At 35.5% G+C, this 19,008-nt stretch overlaps 1 protein-coding gene and 1 pseudogene across 1 annotated transcript; one reads left to right on the top strand and one right to left on the bottom strand.

Annotated features, from left to right (window-relative positions):
* The first annotated feature begins 3,529 nt into the window (after positions 1-3,529).
* On the top strand, positions 3,530-8,745 carry LOC139844281 (delta-1-pyrroline-5-carboxylate synthase-like; annotated as a pseudogene).
* Positions 8,746-9,161: 416 nt separating this feature from the next.
* LOC139839420 (ethylene-insensitive protein 2.2-like) lies at positions 9,162-15,879 on the bottom strand. The gene is made up of 8 exons (XM_071829481.1): positions 15,705-15,879; positions 14,407-14,892; positions 14,098-14,184; positions 13,904-14,014; positions 13,599-13,811; positions 13,062-13,247; positions 10,426-12,978; positions 9,162-9,841 (listed from the first exon to the last, which is right to left on the bottom strand). The coding sequence occupies exons 2-8, from the start codon at positions 14,614-14,616 to the stop codon at positions 9,500-9,502; spliced, it is 3,702 nt and encodes a 1,233-aa protein (XP_071685582.1). The 5' UTR covers positions 14,617-14,892; positions 15,705-15,879; the 3' UTR covers positions 9,162-9,499.
* Positions 15,880-19,008: the final 3,129 nt, after the last annotated feature.

The following is a 19,008-nucleotide window of genomic DNA, read 5'->3' as shown; positions in this document are numbered from 1 at the left end:
GGTGATTCACGAACGTTAAAACTTGTAAAAACTATATGATGACATATATATGGATATATATATAGTTAACATGATATTATGATAAGTAAACATATCATTAAGTATATTAACAATGAACTACATATGTAAAAACAAGACTACTAACTTAATGATTTTTAAACGAGACATATATGTAACGATTATCGTTGTAAAGACATTTAATGTATATATATCATATTAAGAGATATTCATACATGATAATATAATAATTTAAAATCTCATTTGACATTATAAACATTGGGTTAACAACATTTAACAAGATCGTTAACCTAAAGGTTTCAAAACAACACTTACATGTAACGACTAACGATGACTTAATGACTCAGTTAAAATGTATATACATGTAGTGTTTTAATATGTATTTATACACTTTTGAAAGACTTCAATACACTTATTAAAATACTTCTACTTAACAAAAATGCTTACAATTACATCCTCGTTCAGTTTCATCAACAATTCTACTCGTATGCACCCGTATTCGTACTCGTACAATACACAGCTTTTAGATGTATGTACTATTGGTATATACACTCCAATGATCAGCTCTTAGTAGCCCATGTGAGTCACCTAACACATGTGGGAATCATCATTTGGCAACTAGCATGAAATATCTCATAAAATTACAAAAATATGAGTAATCATTCATGACTTATTTACATGAAAACAAAATTACATATCCTTTATATCTAATCCATACACCAACGACCAAAAACACCTACAAACACTTTCATTCTTCAATTTTCTTCATCTAATTGATCTCTCTCAAGTTCTATCTTCAAGTTCTAAGTGTTCTTCATATATTCTACAAGTTCTAGTTACATAAAATCAAGAATACTTTCAAGTTTGCTAGCTCACTTCCAATCTTGTAAGGTGATCATCCAACCTCAAGAAATCTTTATTTCTTACAGTAGGTTATCATTCTAATACAAGGTAATAATCATATTCAAACTTTGGTTCAATTTCTATAACTATAACAATCTTATTTCAAGTGATGATCTTACTTGAACTTGTTTTCGTGTCATGATTCTGCTTCAAGAACTTCGAGCCATCCAAGGATCCGTTGAAGCTAGATCCATTTTTCTCTTTTCCAGTAGGTTTATCCAAGGAACTTAAGGTAGTAATGATGTTCATAACATCATTCGATTCATACATATAAAGCTATCTTATTCGAAGGTTTAAACTTGTAATCACTAGAACATAGTTTAGTTAATTCTAAACTTGTTCGCAAACAAAAGTTAATCCTTCTAACTTGACTTTTAAAATCAACTAAATACATGTTATATATCTATATGATATGCTAACTTAATGATTTAAAACCTGGAAACACGAAAAACACCGTAAAACCGGATTTACGCCGTCGTAGTAACACCGCGGGCTGTTTTGGGTTAGTTAATTAAAAACTATGATAAACTTTGATTTAAAGTTGTTATTCAGAGAAAATGATTTTTATTATGAACATGAAACTATATCCAAAAATTATGGTTAAACTCAAAGTGGAAGTATGTTTTCTAAAATGGTCATCTAGACGTCGTTCTTTCGACTGAAATGACTACCTTTGCAAAAATGACTTGTAACTTATTTTTCTGACTATAAACCTATACTTTTTCTGTTTAGATTCATAAAATAGAGTTCAATATGAAACCATAGCAATTTGATTCACTCAAAACGGATTTAAAATGAAGAAGTTATGGGTAAAACAAGATTGGATAATTTTTCTCATTTTAGCTACGTGAAAATTAGTAACAAATCTATTCCAACCATAACTTAATCAACTTGTATTGTATATTATGTAATCTTGAGATACCATAGACACGTATACAATGTTTCGACCTATCATGTCGACACATCTATATATATTTCGGAACAACCATAGACACTCTATATGTGAATGTTGGAGTTAGCTATACAGGGTTGAGGTTGATTCCAAAATATATATAGTTTGAGTTGTGATCAATACTGAGATACGTATACACTGGGTCGTGGATTGATTCAAGATAATATTTATCGATTTATTTCTGTACATCTAACTGTGGACAACTAGTTGTAGGTTACTAACGAAGACAGCTGACTTAATAAACTTAAAACATCAAAATATATTAAAAGTGTTGTAAATATATTTTGAACATACTTTGATATATATGTATATATTGTTATAGGTTCGTGAATCAACCAGTGGCCAAGTCTTACTTCCCGACGAAGTAAAAATCTGTGAAAGTGAGTTATAGTCCCACTTTTAAAATCTAATATTTTGGGATGAGAATACATGCAGGTTTTATAAATGATTTACAAAATAGACACAAGTACGTGAAACTACATTCTATGGTTGAATTATCGAAATCGAATATGCCCCTTTTTATTAAGTCTGGTAATCTAAGAATTAGGGAACAGACACCCTAATTGACGCGAATCCTAAAGATAGATCTATTGGGCCTAACAAACCCCATCCAAAGTATCGGATGCTTTAGTACTTCGAAATTTATATCATATCCGAAGGGTGTCCCGGAATGATGGGGATATTCTTATATATGCATCTTGTTAATGTCGGTTACCAGGTGTTCACCATATGAATGATTTTTATCTCTATGTATGGGATGTGTATTGAAATATGAAATCTTGTGGTCTATTATTATGATTTGATATATATAGGTTAAACCTATAACTCACCAACACTTTTGTTGACGTTTTAAGCATGTTTATTCTCAGGTGATTATTAAGAGCTTCCGCTGTCGCATACTTAAATAAGGACGAGATTTGGAGTCCATGCTTGTATGATATTGTGTAAAAACTGCATTCAAGAAACTTATTTTGTTGTAACATATTTGTATTGTAAACCATTATGTAATGGTCGTGTGTAAACAGGATATTTTAAATTATCATTATTTGATAATCTACGTAAAGCTTTTTAAACCTTTATTGATAAAATAAAGGTTATGGTTTGTTTTAAAATGAATGCAGTCTTTGAAAAACGTCTCATATAGAGGTCAAAACCTCGCAACGAAATCAATTAATATGGAACGTTTTTAATCAATAAGAACGGGACATTTCAATTAGGATCCGAACACCGTAAGAGGCAAAATATAACTCATCGTGAGAAGGAATCCACATCAATGAATCCTCCTTTTTTGTCATTAACTACAAAATTTAGCTCGTCTAACAAGATCATATATTGTTCAGAATCGAATTCGGACAAAGGCAGGGGATGTGTAAATATAAAATTAGTACGTATAATGTAATAACCGGTTATTTGTATATATGGTTAACATTATATATCTTCTCTACACTTTACAAAGCGTAAAGATTAAAGCTGACTTGTCAGACTGTCCTTTTTTCAGATACTTACAGCCACGTGGATTTTTTTTAAATTTTTACAACTTATTTCGTTTACTACTGAAATAACACCTGGCCCAATCATAATTAATCCGTAATTTGTTAATATTACTGATTTGAAACCGTTTTTTGTCTCTCTCTCTCTCTCTCTCTCTTCAAAATTAAAAACCCCCAATTCCTTTTCACCTCCAATCATCCCTTCATGCAGCCGTTTTAGCCGACGCCACTACCGCCGATGAATCCGTCACGTTTTCCTCTGCATAACCGTACAAATTTTATATATCAACATCTGTTTCTTCGAACTCGCCGGAGAAATATCCGGCGACTGGAATACAACTTCACTATCCGGCGCATGGAATACAACCTCACAGGAAGACGATGCCGTACATCAGTGTGAAGCACCAATTCGTTGAAGCCAAATTAGGGCATTCAAAACCGCTTCTTATACAGGTTTGTAATTTCGTTCATTCAATTTACTCGATATCGATTTTTTGTTACATTCATCTTCAATCTCGCCGGTTCACGGTTCCAGTTGGTTTTCAAGGTTTGTGTAATTCTTTTTCTTGTGATTTCTGTTTCATTCATTAGTGGATTTTTGATTTATAAATTGTTGTTTGATTTTGTTGGAGACTAAAATTTGGCAGATACAATTTTTGGTTTAATTATAAAAATGTCGCATGTTACCTTTACTTATACTAATTTCTTCAATTCCAGCATGGAGTGTAACACAATGCGACATGTTTACAATTCTCTGTTTTAAAACACTATTAAGTAATGACCTAATAAGCCTGACAAAGTGTTTGAAGTACAAAGTCTCCTAGATACAAAATCAAAAAAACAGAATTGACTGTTATTGACTGTTTTTTTTTTTTTGACTAATTTTGAACTTGATAATTAACTGTTTTTGACTGCATTACCATTAACATTATCACTAGAAAATCACCATAGAAGAGATTGAAACTAATTTTTGAGCGTTTTGGACTAATTTTACTCTTTGACTTTGTTGACTATTTTTTATCTTGATAATTGACTATTTTGACTACATTAGCATTAGCATATCACATCAAATGAGAGTTGGGAAATGTATGATGACATATACTATATAGGAAATTGGTGTGCCCCTCATTTCATATATATGGATATTGCCATATTGGTGGTGGCAATATGGGCGGGTCAGAGGGTTTGTTAATAAGTCAAAGTGGCTCAGCAAAAACCATTATGTGGAATGATCGGTTTTTATCTTCAGTTACTCTTTGCTTTGTGAAGACGGATCAATTTGAGCTACAATTAAACTCAGAGTAATGGACATGATATTAGTTACCCTCTATTTTGAATATAATTACTGGGATCTGTAATCGTCTAAATAATCCATTAAATTAAATCGCTTTTTACGTGTATAATGTTGTAATCATATTTACAACATTAATACTCCTTGAATTTTAAAAGTAGTTTTAAAAATATGTGGTGGTGACCAGTCCAATCCAACTTGAACCGTTTATGTACTATTATAAAGTCAACCATTTTTGATCAACTGCATAAACATATTGCTACATTAATTTATCCATTATTAATGCTCATACATTTTAGTATTGTATAGATTAATGAAGTGATCTTTTTTTTTTAAGGTTGGGACTGCTGTCGTCACACGAGATGACGGAAGACTCGCGCTTGGAAGACTAGGAGCTCTTTGTGAGCGGGTATAAAGTGTCATCATATTTGTTTTATTGTTTTACCACTATTAATGTGTCATTATTTTTGTTTATGTTTACACCATGTTGTATATTATACTTATTATGAACCTTTTATTAAAGTGCAGATTCAAATACTAAATTCTCAAGGATTTGAGGTTATCTTGGTTTCCTCAGGTACTGTTGGTGCTGATCGACAACGGCTTCTGTGCATGAAAGTAGTCAACAACAGGTACTTACCTGATATAACTGCAACATGAACTTTAATTTGCATAAAAAATTGTTATCATTGTGTCTTTTTTACTTACATTGTTCTTTTACATTTTTTTACTCTGACATAATGCTTACAAATTTATTCCAAGCTTTGGTGACCTTCAAAAACCACAAGTTAAGCTTGATGGTTAGGCGTGTGCAGCCGTTGGACAAAACGGTCTCATGGCACTCTATGATACATTATTTAGTCAGGTTCATTTTAATCTTGCATATGAGCATATCTACTTACTTTGAAATTATTTTATATACTTCTTAACATTTATAATTTTTTTTTTTTTAGTCTTATGTTGCAAACGTGATGCTAAAATGAGATTCTTCCTATTCTGTTTGCAGCTGGACGTGACATCTGCGCATCTGCTTGTCCAGAATTTAGAAAACAACTTACTGAAACAATTGATTTATTAACGTCTTATAAGGTTATTCATGTCTTTAATGAAAATGATGTTGTTAGTATCCGTCGAGCTCCATATGAGGTTTGTTTCCATTAATCTTCCCATTTTTCATTTTTCTATGGCTTTAATGGGTACTACCTATACGTGGCAAACGGGTCAGATTGGTTCATTTTGGGTAACGGGTCCAAACTGTTTTGGGTTGAATGGTCATGGGTCAGATTTTTAATTGTTTCCAGCATATGCTTGAATGGTCATGGGTCATGGAACTAATAGGGTTAATATAGTGCTGGAATTAGGACAATGAGTTGATGTAAACTTATGTGAAGTTAAGGTAGATTTTCCACATATGTCTTTCAGAAATTTCAAACATGTGACTTTTCAGCTATAAGTTTTAATTGTTTCCAGCATATGCTTTAATGATGGTGACAATGAAATTGTAATCACATGTAGCATGAAAAGCATGTCTGATGCATCTAAATATGGAGCACTTAAATATGGAGTACCTAAATATGCATCAAATATGATAATGGCGTTTTGATATACATTTTCATTCCATCAAGAAGCTATGTTTGTAATTATTTTAGTATTTGAGTTTAGTAAATGCATGTTTTGTCATTTTGAGTTAATTCTTATATTTTTGCATACTTAAATTTTACTTTTTCCATGCTATATGAATTTTGCAGCATTTGGCCTTAGATCTCAAGTTATTGTTTGAACAAAGTGTTTGAAGATACCCTTTAAATTTATAAGAATGCTTATCTAATAGTAGAGGTGGCTATTTGGATCCAATTTTATACTACTGAGTCGATTATCTTATGCTTCATCTCTAACAAGTTCATTTGGTTTAAGATATAGATAATGTTTGAATGCAGATCAAGTGTTTCTTCAAATGTCTTAAATAGAGTTTGATTTCATTGTCAGTTGTTTTGCATTGTTGTTGAAAAGGCTACCGGAGGTACTTCGACATTAATCATGAGTCTTAATGGCAAGACCATCTTTGATGTTAAAGTTTTTCAAGAGATTTTAGTTTAATAGAACTACTGTATCAGTGTAGTCATGTGCTTGCAGTTATTATTAATTATATATCCATAAATATTAAATTTTGGGTTGCATTGTTTATATTAAGTTCCTTTTATAAGATTAGGTACTCGAAATTTTCTATTAGGTATCCAAAACATGTTGTTTTTACCCGAAACATGTTGTTTTTGACCCGAAACATGCTATTTTTATGACTTGATGTTGTTTTGACCCAAAACATATGGTATTTTGACCCGAAACATGCTATTTTGACCTATTATTTGTTGTTTTGATCCCAAATATACCGTATTTGTCCCAAATCATCATGTTTTTAACCAAAACATGTTGTTTTTGACCTGAAACATGTTGAATCATAGTCTGTTATACAAAGACCATGGCACATGATTTGAATATCAAGAATATTAATGGATATAGTTTCTGCAATATCAACAAAAATGAACTGGGATTTTGATCATGTTCATGTTGTGAGAGGCGGAAAGGTGAAAAAATAGGGAACAATGGCCGAATCTTGATACAAATACTTCACTTGAATCTTTACTTTCTTCATTGTAAGATAAATGATATAATATATATGTTTCCAATTTGTAAGATTAAGAGTCGCCGTGCAACGCACGGGCTCTTAAAAGCTAGTATCGTTAATATTGGTATAGATAATATTGTAAAATCAATTCCTTAAATATAGGATTGGGTTGTTAAGATTATGATCTATTTATATACCCTGTATATATATGACCGATTGCTAATGAGAATCATACACAGAATTATATTTCTCCATGGTATCCCGAGTATAACACGGTTTCTTCTATCCTTCACTACCTTATCATTCGTCTGCATCTAATTCTTCTCCCTAAATTTCCGATCAAACCATACCACCAATAACCATGTCTGACACCAACAGGCTTCATCCAGCAATCATTGTCAACGATATTCGTAAAATCATCCTGATTATGTTAAAGATGGAAAACGGAAAATACGAATCTTGGCCCGAGTTATTTAAGATTCATTCATTGTCGCGCATTCTTTGTTATTGATCATAGTGTCCCTGCTGCTACTTCATCTGAAACATCAAACACTTCTTCTGCGAATGCAACAGGCATACACGAAAGGCAAAATTCAACGGGCAGGTTTATCTGAATGCAACCCTGTGTCAACCCCAGCCGAGTTGAATGGTAAGTTAAGTTCAAAGTCCGGTAAACCCTATTTTAATCCTACAAAGTACCGAAGATTAGTGGGTGTGCTGTAATATCTAATGTTCACTCGCCATGATATATCTTATGATGTTCAACACATGCACGATCCGAAGGATATACATATGCTTGCTCTTAAATGCATTGTACGCACTTTCAAGGTACATTGTTGCTTGGTTTACACATTAACAGGTCTCCATCACGTGATTTGGTTGCTTTTACTGATGCGGATTGGGGCGGTTGTCCCGACACTTGACACTCCATGTCAGGATATTGTGTATACTTTGGGGATAACTTAATATTATAGTCATCAAAACGCCAACAGACACTTTCTCGTTCTGGTGCCGAAGTCGAATATCGAGGGGTGGCAAATCTCGTTGCTAAATCTTGTTGGCTTCGAAAATTGCTTCTCGAGTTACATTGCCCCATTTCAAAAGCAACCTTTGTTTTTTACGACAAACTAAGTGCTATTTATCTTGCCGGAAATCCTGTCCAACATCAGAGAACGAAGCATATCACACTCGACATTCACTTTGCTCGTGAAAAGGTGGCTAAAGGTCAAGTTCAGGTTCTTCATGTACCAACTCGCTACCAGATTGTGAACATTTTTACTAAAGCGTTACCCATGATACTCTTTGAAGAGTTTCGGTCTAGTCTTGGTATAACTAACGCTTGACCAAATATTTGTTTATATGGTTAAGATTATGTATAACGTTAATATTGGTATAGATAATATTGTAAAACCAATTTCTTAAATAAATGATTAGGTTGTTAGGAGTATGATCATTAACATATTTGTATACCTTGTATATAGGACCGATTGCAAATGAGAATCATACAGAGAGAATCATATCCCTTCATAGGGTCCTTTGAATTTGTTGCTAAAAAATGGTTAACAGTCGCGTCTCTGTAGCACAAAAACTACAACATGCCGTTCAAATTTACTTTTCTATATGAAGCTGAAATGAGATTTGGTATTTTATTAAGTAACCATTCGGATTTATTAGTACTACCAGTAGGCAGTCACATTCCAATAACGCTTATCCCTGTCTTTGGTTAAAGAGCTTCGCCAAACTGGCTGACAAAAAAATTTAATGAAGATAGGTACACTTTAGTGAAAAGGGCGCCAACCAATAAAATTGGCGCTGGTTGACCATTAGTTTTCTGTTATTTGTAACACAGTTCAACTAAAGATTCTAATCAACCAAGCAAATATGTATCCTAAAACTTATTATTAGTTTAAATAAAACACATAAACATATGAGTTTATAGTTTATACTCGTTTCTATGTGAGAAAAATAAACAAACAAACCAGACATACCATCTCAATTCGACGGTAGACCATCATATCGCCAGCATAAAAATATTAACATCACATAACGACATCGATGAAAACCTACCCAAAAAAAAAAAAAAAACATTCTTTTGTCTTCCAAACCCGTTGCGAATACCACATTATCGCCCCTTCATTCTTCATCAGTTACATACCCCCGTTCGCAAAATCTAAAACCTTTCTGAAACTATTTAAGAGTTGAAACATCGAGAAGCCCAAAACTTACGGGCTGCGGCTAAGCCCATCTGTAGATACAGCTAGCAACCGACGTTTGTAACGTTTAAGGACTGATGCCAGATTTTCTTTACCTTTAGGGAATGCCACGTCACCAGCTGCAGTACCTGGTCGGCCTTTTTTAGATGAAATTGCGGTCTCGACATTTTTTACCGATTCCAAGAGGGCGGCGGCGGTGGTGCATTTCCCTTTGTTTGGTTTTACTGGAGGCGGCAAACTGCTTAAGGATTTGGGTGGGGATGATCTTTGTCGGTACGCGCTCGGAAGTTGAAGGCAGAAACATGGGTTTGTCGGCACACGAGGTTTTGAAAACGCTGGCTCGATTATTCCCTGCACAAGTGAACCAACAATCATCATAAAATCAAAGTTTAAGAGGTCCCGTAATGGGGGATTCGGTTAACGGGTCAAACGGTATAACTTTTGGTGCAATTTGGCTTGCGTCAAAAATAATCTAGTACTCTGTACGTCCCACTACAAGTGTACTGTTGACTTTTCAAAGTCTTTATTTGTCAATTTTGACCGTAAATATTATAGTATTTGTTGTATAATATTTAATGAAAATTATACGAGTGAAAACACATTTAAAACTCAATTCATTCATATAATTTTCATCCGATATTATATAACACAAATAAAATGTTTTATGACTTTGAAAAGTTAATAGCGGACAATTATGTTAGTTGTACTTGGCGGTTATATAGTATGATTTGGGAAGTTTAATATTTATGCATTAAAAATAAAATTTAAACTACTTTGACCAGTTTGGCCCATTTCACGGTTTCCTCTTAAGCTAATTTTTTTTTTCTACCCATTTTACCCATTAGGGTAAAAACACAGCCCGAATGCGTTTCATTTCAAAACTGCATAGCAACCCCCATACAAAATACAAGCAAAACCTGAAAAAAATTTATTACCTGCAGACGATTGAGAACGTATGTATACTTCCCCCAAAGTTCGGGCCTGCTTTCCATACGCGAAAGATCGAGAATCCGATGTATACACCATACACCGAAGCTTTTTATAATCTCAACTCTCCATACACAACCCTCACCACAATTCGGAACCGATGTCACAAGATACTTCATGTACTCAGCTTCATTAACTTTTATCCCACCGTGGGCCCCTCGATTCGCATCACCGCCCTCGATATCGTACAGAAACCGCTCACGAGCAGCCACACTATCAATAAGATCCTCATCTAAACCCCCGTTCTGTTTAAACAACCATTCGGAACCTTCTAGATTCAATAGTTTCACAATACATAATCTAAACGACTTGAGAAGATTTGCTTCAGCGTCTGCTTCTAGAATGTTCCCCACATTCGATCGAGCCTTTATCTTTTCAGCTACACCAAATTGTTCTGATGGTTGCTTAGACCACATGGACCACGTGTCCGACCCGAACCCTGGACCGTAACTGGATACGGGCTGGTAAGCAGCTGCATCCCTGGACAAATTTGACCCGCCGTATCCAGAAATAGACCCGGATCTGTATAACGGGCCTGAATATACCGATTGCCCGAGAGTCCCGTAACGTGCGGGCCCGTCCCGTTCGGGTAAAACTTGCGAATCCCGTTTCGGAAGGAGCCCGGAAATATCAGGCATACTGTAATACTTCTTCTCGTGAACGTTTTCTACGGGTGCCGATGGCTGATGATTGTAAAAAGCCCGTTCGGGTTGAATCGAGTTGTTCCTGGATACAACCGGATCCGGAAAGCCCGGAGGCTTTGCGGGTCGTAACCCGTTTTGTTGGGTTTTGGTTAAGGAAACTGGAGCTCTAAAGTTCAATGAAACGAGCGATGGAGATTTAGGAGATACCGGGTCGAAATATTCCAAATTTCTTTGTTTAGTTTGATTGATTAACGACTTGATTTGATACCCATGAACCGTAGCGGGCTGATCAACGTATGTACCCGAAGGTTGAGGTAATCGTAAACTATGGTACCGTTTCTCGGGATCCATCATGTTAAGATTCGGGTTTTGTACATATGTATCCACTAGTTGTTGATAAGTGGACACGAAAGGGGTCGACCCGTGTTGCACCCCGTAAACCGACTCGGATAGTCCGCTAGACAAGGACGTGTTAAAGCTGTTAAACTCGAATTCTGGGTTGACCATTTTTGATATAACCGGACTGGGTTTTACAACGTTTACTTTCGAATCTATACCGAACAACTTGTCGAGTTTGTTACTTTTAGCATCTTGTGTCATTTCTCCATGCAAATCGAATAAAAGTTTCCAGAAATCGTCAAGTGTCGTAGCTAATTGGCGTCTAGCAGCCCGACCTAAGCCCGCTACCCTCGATAGACTACCGGGCCCACTACCGATATCATCGTTTTTCTCACCAAGACCCTTAAATGAGCCGGGCCCGTTTGAGCTTGGAGATTGATTCATTTCCGATACCATTATTGGTACTTCTTCCGGTTCCAATATTGGTACCCTCGAAAGACTACCCGGCCCACTACCGATATGATCATTTTTCTCAACGAGACCCGTGAACGACCCGGGCCCGTTGAAGCTTGGAGATTGATTCATTTCCCGATTGTTATCTTTCATGAATTGCGAGTTTCCATCTATACTCAAAGTCTTTTCCACCAAATCGTCATCTTCCTTTTCGGATACGTTAACAACCGGATTCGCGAAACTATCCACAATCGGTACCGGATCATCCGATTTAGACGACACAACGGGATCGCAAGACGTTTCATCGATGGTAGTCAAATGAGTCACGCTACCATAGTCCAATAGTTCATCGGGCAAATTGATTTCACTTGAATTGGAATTGGAATTAGAATTGAAATTACATTCCGATGAATTCTCGTTCGATGTGATTATAGTTTCTTGATTTACTCTCGTGTCTTCAATCTTTTCTTTAAAAGGTGATTCGGGAAAGATATCTTGAACATCCCGATTATGAACATCAAGTCCGGGACCCGCAGATTTCAAAGGAGTTACGACAAGCCAAATCATTAGCGAGATGGAAAAAACGGAAGCGACGAGAACTACATTATACGGGACCCACATGGTCCACCTAACATTACTCGCCCAATCACTATTTCCAAGTACCATTTCAACCATGAATACAATCACCAAACCTAACATTCCAATATAAGTGGCCCAAACAAGAAACTCAACGAACTGAGAGATTCTATTTACACCCATCACCGATTTCGATGACGCAACACGGAAAAGCGGGACCACTGATGACGGGAGCAAAAGGGCGACTATAATCTGAGTAAAAAGCATTAGTTGGTACGTACCTTCGGCCCCCGAATTCCACGCGCATAAAAGGGCGGGAACTAAAGCTATGAATCTAATTGTTGAGTGATGAAACCAACCGGGAATGTCGATTTTGAAAAAGTTAAGGAGGACCGATTGACCGCTAAATTTCCACGTCAGCGCTGTTGTGTGATATGACATCACCATAACGAGAACTAAAGCGAAAGGCGCCATTAGACTTCTAAATACCTGTCATAACTATAGACATCAGATAAAAATGTTTATGGTTAAAATAAAGTTAAGTGAGATTAAACTGTTTATAGCAGAGTAACCTGATCCATTAGAGACAACGCATCCTGAAAAGTAAGTAAATCAAGGCCCGTACTGTAGAACACGTTTGCCGCCGAATTCATAAGGATGTAATTTATGAGAAAGATGCCACTGAAAACACATGCAATGGCAAAAAGATGATCATGGCATAAAGATCCCTTTGAAACTTGCGTTGATCCCTGATCTTGCTGCAAAAAAAGAAAAAAAAAATTAAAAAAATTAAAAAATGGTAACTTACAACAATCACTACTTGCAAAGTCTTGAAATTTACTAGCAAAATTTCCATTCGTTTTACGTATATCGAAGTAAATCATTTGATTTAGTATCTCAGCCATGAAGTTATACTACTCATTTATTGCCTTGGTAGTATTATTTATACTTATTTTTAATAAAAATAAATAAATAAATAACTCCCAATGTACATGTATCCTTAACGTGTATCCGTTCATTATATCTTTAGATCTCGAATGTGAGCATTTATAGAGAAAGAACAATGTAAAGATACGCTACATATCCGTATAAAAATTAGGGCATTATACCTGGACCATAGATGAATGTTGATAAAAATTATGAGGCATAATGCTAGCACCGAGTAGCGTCATTAATGCAAACGCACTTTCTCCGTTTAAATTTGTAAGTATCCCGCCCATTGAGAAAGATGTATCTTGTTGACTCGTGATTACTCCTAAAAAGTACGAAGATAAAGCGACGGTCGCCAACCACATGCATATGAACTTTGCTTTGCCATTCTCCTAAAAACATATGGTCCGTTTATTCAATCAAATCTTGCTTAAAATAAAACGATGTGTATAAAAATGGATAAGAGATGGAAGATCGAGTTTACCAAGTAACTAGACACAACCGGAAATAGAAAAGCGTCAAGAGAAGTCAAAATGACGCACGGGAAGAGACCAAGGCCGAATGTAAGATTAAGCGCATGCGCGGTTCCCAATATCTTTTCAAATTAGGAAAATTTATAAGTTAGTACATAAATGGTAGTAATATGGTAGAGTGTAATTAAGGATAACAAAATATTACCATTGAAAGGTCCAATGCAATCATAGAAAGTTCCGCTTGAACTCCCAAAAATACACAAGTGATCATGTCATACTCATCACTGCAAATCTACATCGTCATAAAAAAGGAGAGCGATTTGATTAACAAAGAACAAAATCTACAAAACGTCTCTTTTCACATTAATGTATATGGTCATTTTGATATATGAATTTAATTCAACAAATAATAAGAAAATTCCAAACACTAAATCATTTTGATATAGCTTTTTATCAGAAACATTTGATTATCATAAAATCATTATTCATTATTAATCATTATTAGTAGAAGTACCTGGGCAAGATCTTGTCCGGTGACCACAGCGATAGAAGCCGATAGGTATTGACAGAGAACCGCAGCCAAACTAAAAACTAACATAGGTATGATAAGATCGTATCCAAAACGGGCCCCACCTTCGATGGCTGCAACCCATTTTCCTGGATCAACATATGTGATTGCAATAAAAACTACAGGCAAAACAGCCGGAAGCAGCCTGTGTGTCATATTCGGTTGGGATTTTGTGACCAGCTCGTTTGTCAAAAATTACTCTAACAGTACTATTCTCGGAACAAAATTTTAGTCAATGGCTAATTTAATCTATAAAACTCATCTGATATTTGCTCAAGCAGTTTAATCACATGACAACAATAGGCATAACAAGATTTTGACACTCGTTGTGGTCACGATCATAACCAACTTCATGTCAAATTTAAATTACAAATATCCGAGCTTGACATGAAAATGTCATAGACTCCAAACCAATCCGAGTGATATCAAATCCTGATTCACAAAAACAAAAAGAAACGTCAGAAATAAATGCAACACAAATCACTAATCAAAGTAATGCAGTTCATATGTATTACATGCCTTTTATTGACACGATGTTCTGTTCTACCTAAATTGCACGAGTTAATTTACACACATAGTCGCATACGTGTAACGTGTGCGCCTATAACCTAACCTTAATTTATGCCAATGAAGAGTTGACAATTAAATGAGATTCATATAGAACTCTAGGGATATAGTCACAGCCTTAAGGGATTAGGGCTAAACTCCATAAAAACAGCAGTCCATCAAGTTGTTAAATTATTAAAAAAAATGTCATCAGCAAAAAAAAAAAAAAAAAAAAAAAAAAATTTGATATTCCCAGTTATCATTCACAAGTAGAGATTTTTTAATTAGTCAATTAGGTCATTTACAGCTAACCATGTTCAAATTTGTCTCTTAGTCTTCATAAAAGTATTAATCCAAACAGAAATGAATCAAATTCATCCCAACATACAACAAATAACACCTTTTTAAATTAAGTTCATGACGCTCAATTCAATAACTTTAGACCTTCAAATTAGAAAAATTCATAAAACAATAACATATAACTCAGATCTTCATCATCATCCAAAACCCTAATTAAGAATCATTTACTGAGATCTATCAAGATTTACCTTTCTATATCTATTCTAATCAACCCAGAAACAATAATACATACTAGCAAAAACCCATATATGAAATCAAGAAAAAAGTCAAACTTGGACTAATTTTGACATTACTCAGCATATGTTTAGGGTTTTTTGTTGGTGTCAAAAAGCAGTTACCTTTTTGGCTAATTCTTCGGGATAATTTGTTTGTGGGTAGTGATTAAAAGCTGAAGAAGATCAATCAGTCATAGATCAGATGCGGTCTAACAAAGATTGCAGAAGTGAGAGAAAGAGCGAATTAGCTGTGGCTAATGGAAGAGAGAGAAGAGCTGATAGATACAATAATAAAATAATGTTGTATGTATAGATGTTATTGAGTGAATGAATAGTAAATGGTGTAATAATTATAGCTGTGGTTGAAAGAAGCTATCTTGGAATCAGAGACGGCCAAGTGATACCCAGTACAAAAAATTTTAAAAAAATAAAAATCTTTAAAGTTAAAAATGTACTACTGTACAGTACTAAACTAAAATTTACTAATGTGTAAAAATAATATTGAAAATTATATTATAGTATATGTTAAAAAAGAGTACCACATTAACATTAACATTTCATTTCATCCACGGAGTATTTGATAAAATGTTCCAATCTTTTATAGATGTTGACAAATGATTTAACAAAAAGTAACCTACTAAAATAGAAAAGTACCTTATATTTGAGGTTTCAAAAGGTAAGTTTATGTTGATAAAGGTCCAAAAACTATGTAACATGTACATAATATGTGATAATTAAATTAGCATTTATGTATACATTTACTAATTTTTATGAGCATAGATTCTTTCTTCGTACTATTCCCCACTCTTCTCAATCGCCAATGAAACCACCACCATACTTCACATTCAGGCCCATTTTCATTTCTAATCATACCAATGCTATTGCTCCCCCAACTACTTAAAAAAAGAACACATGCCACCACCATCTCCCCAATTGCACTCTTATGCAAATGTTGTAACAAGAATCAGTCCACTCAAACTTTTTTTTTGTACCAGTCAATGAAGATCAAAATACGAATTTTGCAGGTAATAGCGGACAGACAAGAAGAATTTCTACGGTGTTCATCGGTAACATTGCTAGATCGACGAATCCCATGGCGATTAGCAACACTTTAGTAGGTTTGTGTGGATCCAGAACATTGCATGGAGAAGCGGACGCAATTACGCGATTATCAAATTTGCCTTGTTTGAACAGGCTTCGAAAGCAATCGAAAGTATAAACGACAAATTCTTGCAGGGTAATAGATTAAGATTGGGGTTTGCAAAATTTGAAAAACATTTTTTCAACTCGGCTAGTAAACAATGCAGTGGATCAAATTATTATAAAAACACATGAAGAAAAGACACTCCTGGGTTTGCAAAGAATGGTAAGTACTTTAAGACGATTTAACTTCAACCGAATGAAGAAATTAATGAGGGCATAAGCAGGACCGTTTTGATCATCGATAGGGTCGTGTTTTCAAAAGACAAACTCGGTGAATGGCTTTCTATGCGCAAGGCGTTGCTAGACAAATTTTTCCTTTAAGGCAAATATGGAGGAATAATTTGTTGTACAAATGATGAGAGTTTCAATAACATATGTCAAGGACCTCTCAACAATTGTGGTAATGGTGAGTTAGAGGTGATCCCCATGAATGAAAGACGTGGGAAGTACTCGAGACTAATTTGGATGGAAGTTAGAGGCACCACGTTCGAATATGGTTGTATGAAGAATGCAACGGCGGTACTTCAAGAGTGTGGCGAAGTGCTATATATTTCTAAGATGTCTTATGATCTTACACAAGCAAATTCCCTATTCATGTTCATAGAAGTTTTTAAGGCCGCGCGTATGATGGCCGAGCTCAGGGGATTCATGGGTGCAACAGTTCAATTACCTCGTTACCCCGTAGCATGATATTGTCCGTTTTACCCACAGGCGCACGGCTTTTTCTTGGCGACTATACACACGATGGGCATTTTCCCAAGAGGTCACCCATCCCGATAGTGCCCTCGCCCGAGCACGCTTAACTACAGAGTTCTCATGGGATCTTCTGCACATCTAGCCCCAAAACGCGTCATGCTAGGAAAAGTCTCCACACCCTTATAAGACATGCTTTGTTCCCCTCTCCAACCGATGTGGGACGGATGTTACAATCCTACCCTCTAATGAGACACAGCGTACCCGTTGTGCATGTTTGGTCTGGGGCATGGCTCTGATACCACCTATGACGGCCGAGCCCAGGGGATTCCTAGGTGCAACGGTCCAGTTACCTTGTTACCCCGTAGCATGATATTGTCTGCTTTTCCCGCAGACGCACGACTTTTTCTTGGCGACTACACACACGATGGGCACTTCCTTAAGAGGTTACCCATCTCAGTAGTGCCCTCTCCCAAGCACACTTAACTACAGAGTTCTCATGAGATCTATTGCGCATGTAGTCCCAAGACGCGTCATGCTAGGAAAGATCTCCACACCCTCATAAGGCATTCTTCGTTCCCCTCTCCAATCGATGTGGGACGGATGCTACAACATGCATTGATAAGGTAATTAACACGGAGTTAGTAAATAAGCAAAAGGTGAGTGTTTGGGTTCATGAAGTTGGTGACGATTTCATGCCTTCCTATCATATTGATCCTGGTGATCATGAGGATTTCATAAATAAGATTAATAACGCTAGAAAGGAGGATGATATTCGGGATTATAACAATTGCAATATGAATGGAAACGGGGTTCCTAATATTGAAGATGAAGGTGTTGATGGGTTAAATTTGCCCGAGTCTGAACCTGTGTGACGATCGCTCCAAATCCATATGGACGAACACGTCATTCATCGATTTCATTGCGAGGTATTTGACCTCTATATGATACGTTTTGTAAACATTGCATTCTTTTGAAAAGGCACACCATAAATGTATATTTAAATCAAAGGTTTTCGACATCTGATGATTTTTAGATATAGACAATCATCGTAAATAATAGTTTACAATAGTACTTCCATTGACAATGCAGTCAAAATAAGATACATGGTAATGATTTGGTGAATGCAACGTTTCCTTGAAAAATATGCCATGTAAGACTCTATGCACATAGCTTGTCTAACATATAAGCAAACAGCGAAAGACTTCTAGGAAACCTGAGAATAAACATGCTAACAAGTGTCAACACAAAGGTTGGTGAGTTCATAGTTTTAATGTTTCGTATAATCTGTATATAAAGGTGGATCACAAGATTTCAGTTGTTTCATCCAGAAACGTTTATCAAAATATTCTACGAAATTGAGCACCCTGGTAACTAAACTTTAACATCATTATAAGTACCCCTGTTTTAACATACATGCAACCAACATGTACAATACACGCAATCCAACGTGTATTAACCTCAAATAGCATACGTCTGTTTTATAGTTCAGGCTAGGGTTTCTATACCTGGAACAGACGGGGATGTCAAG

This window comes from Rutidosis leptorrhynchoides, chromosome 4 (assembly GCF_046630445.1).
Source record: "Rutidosis leptorrhynchoides isolate AG116_Rl617_1_P2 chromosome 4, CSIRO_AGI_Rlap_v1, whole genome shotgun sequence".
Classification (NCBI taxonomy): Eukaryota; Viridiplantae; Streptophyta; class Magnoliopsida; order Asterales; family Asteraceae; genus Rutidosis; species Rutidosis leptorrhynchoides.
The sequence above is the reverse complement of the archived record's forward strand: the minus strand, read 5'-3'. Positions and strand labels throughout refer to the sequence as shown.

Bases quoted from the DNA above. Each gene is read 5' to 3' on its own strand.
- LOC139839420 (XM_071829481.1), bottom strand. From the start codon at position 14,616: ATGACACACAGGCTGCTTCCGGCTGTTTTGCCTGTAGTTTTTATTGCA. The intron at 13,812-13,903 runs GTAAACTCGATC...ATATGTTTTTAG, and splicing joins CGGTTGTGTCTAGTTACTTG to GAGAATGGCAAAGCAAAGTT. The intron at 9,842-10,425 runs GTAATAAATTTT...TCACTTGTGCAG, and splicing joins ACGTTCTCAATCGTCTGCAG to GGAATAATCGAGCCAGCGTT.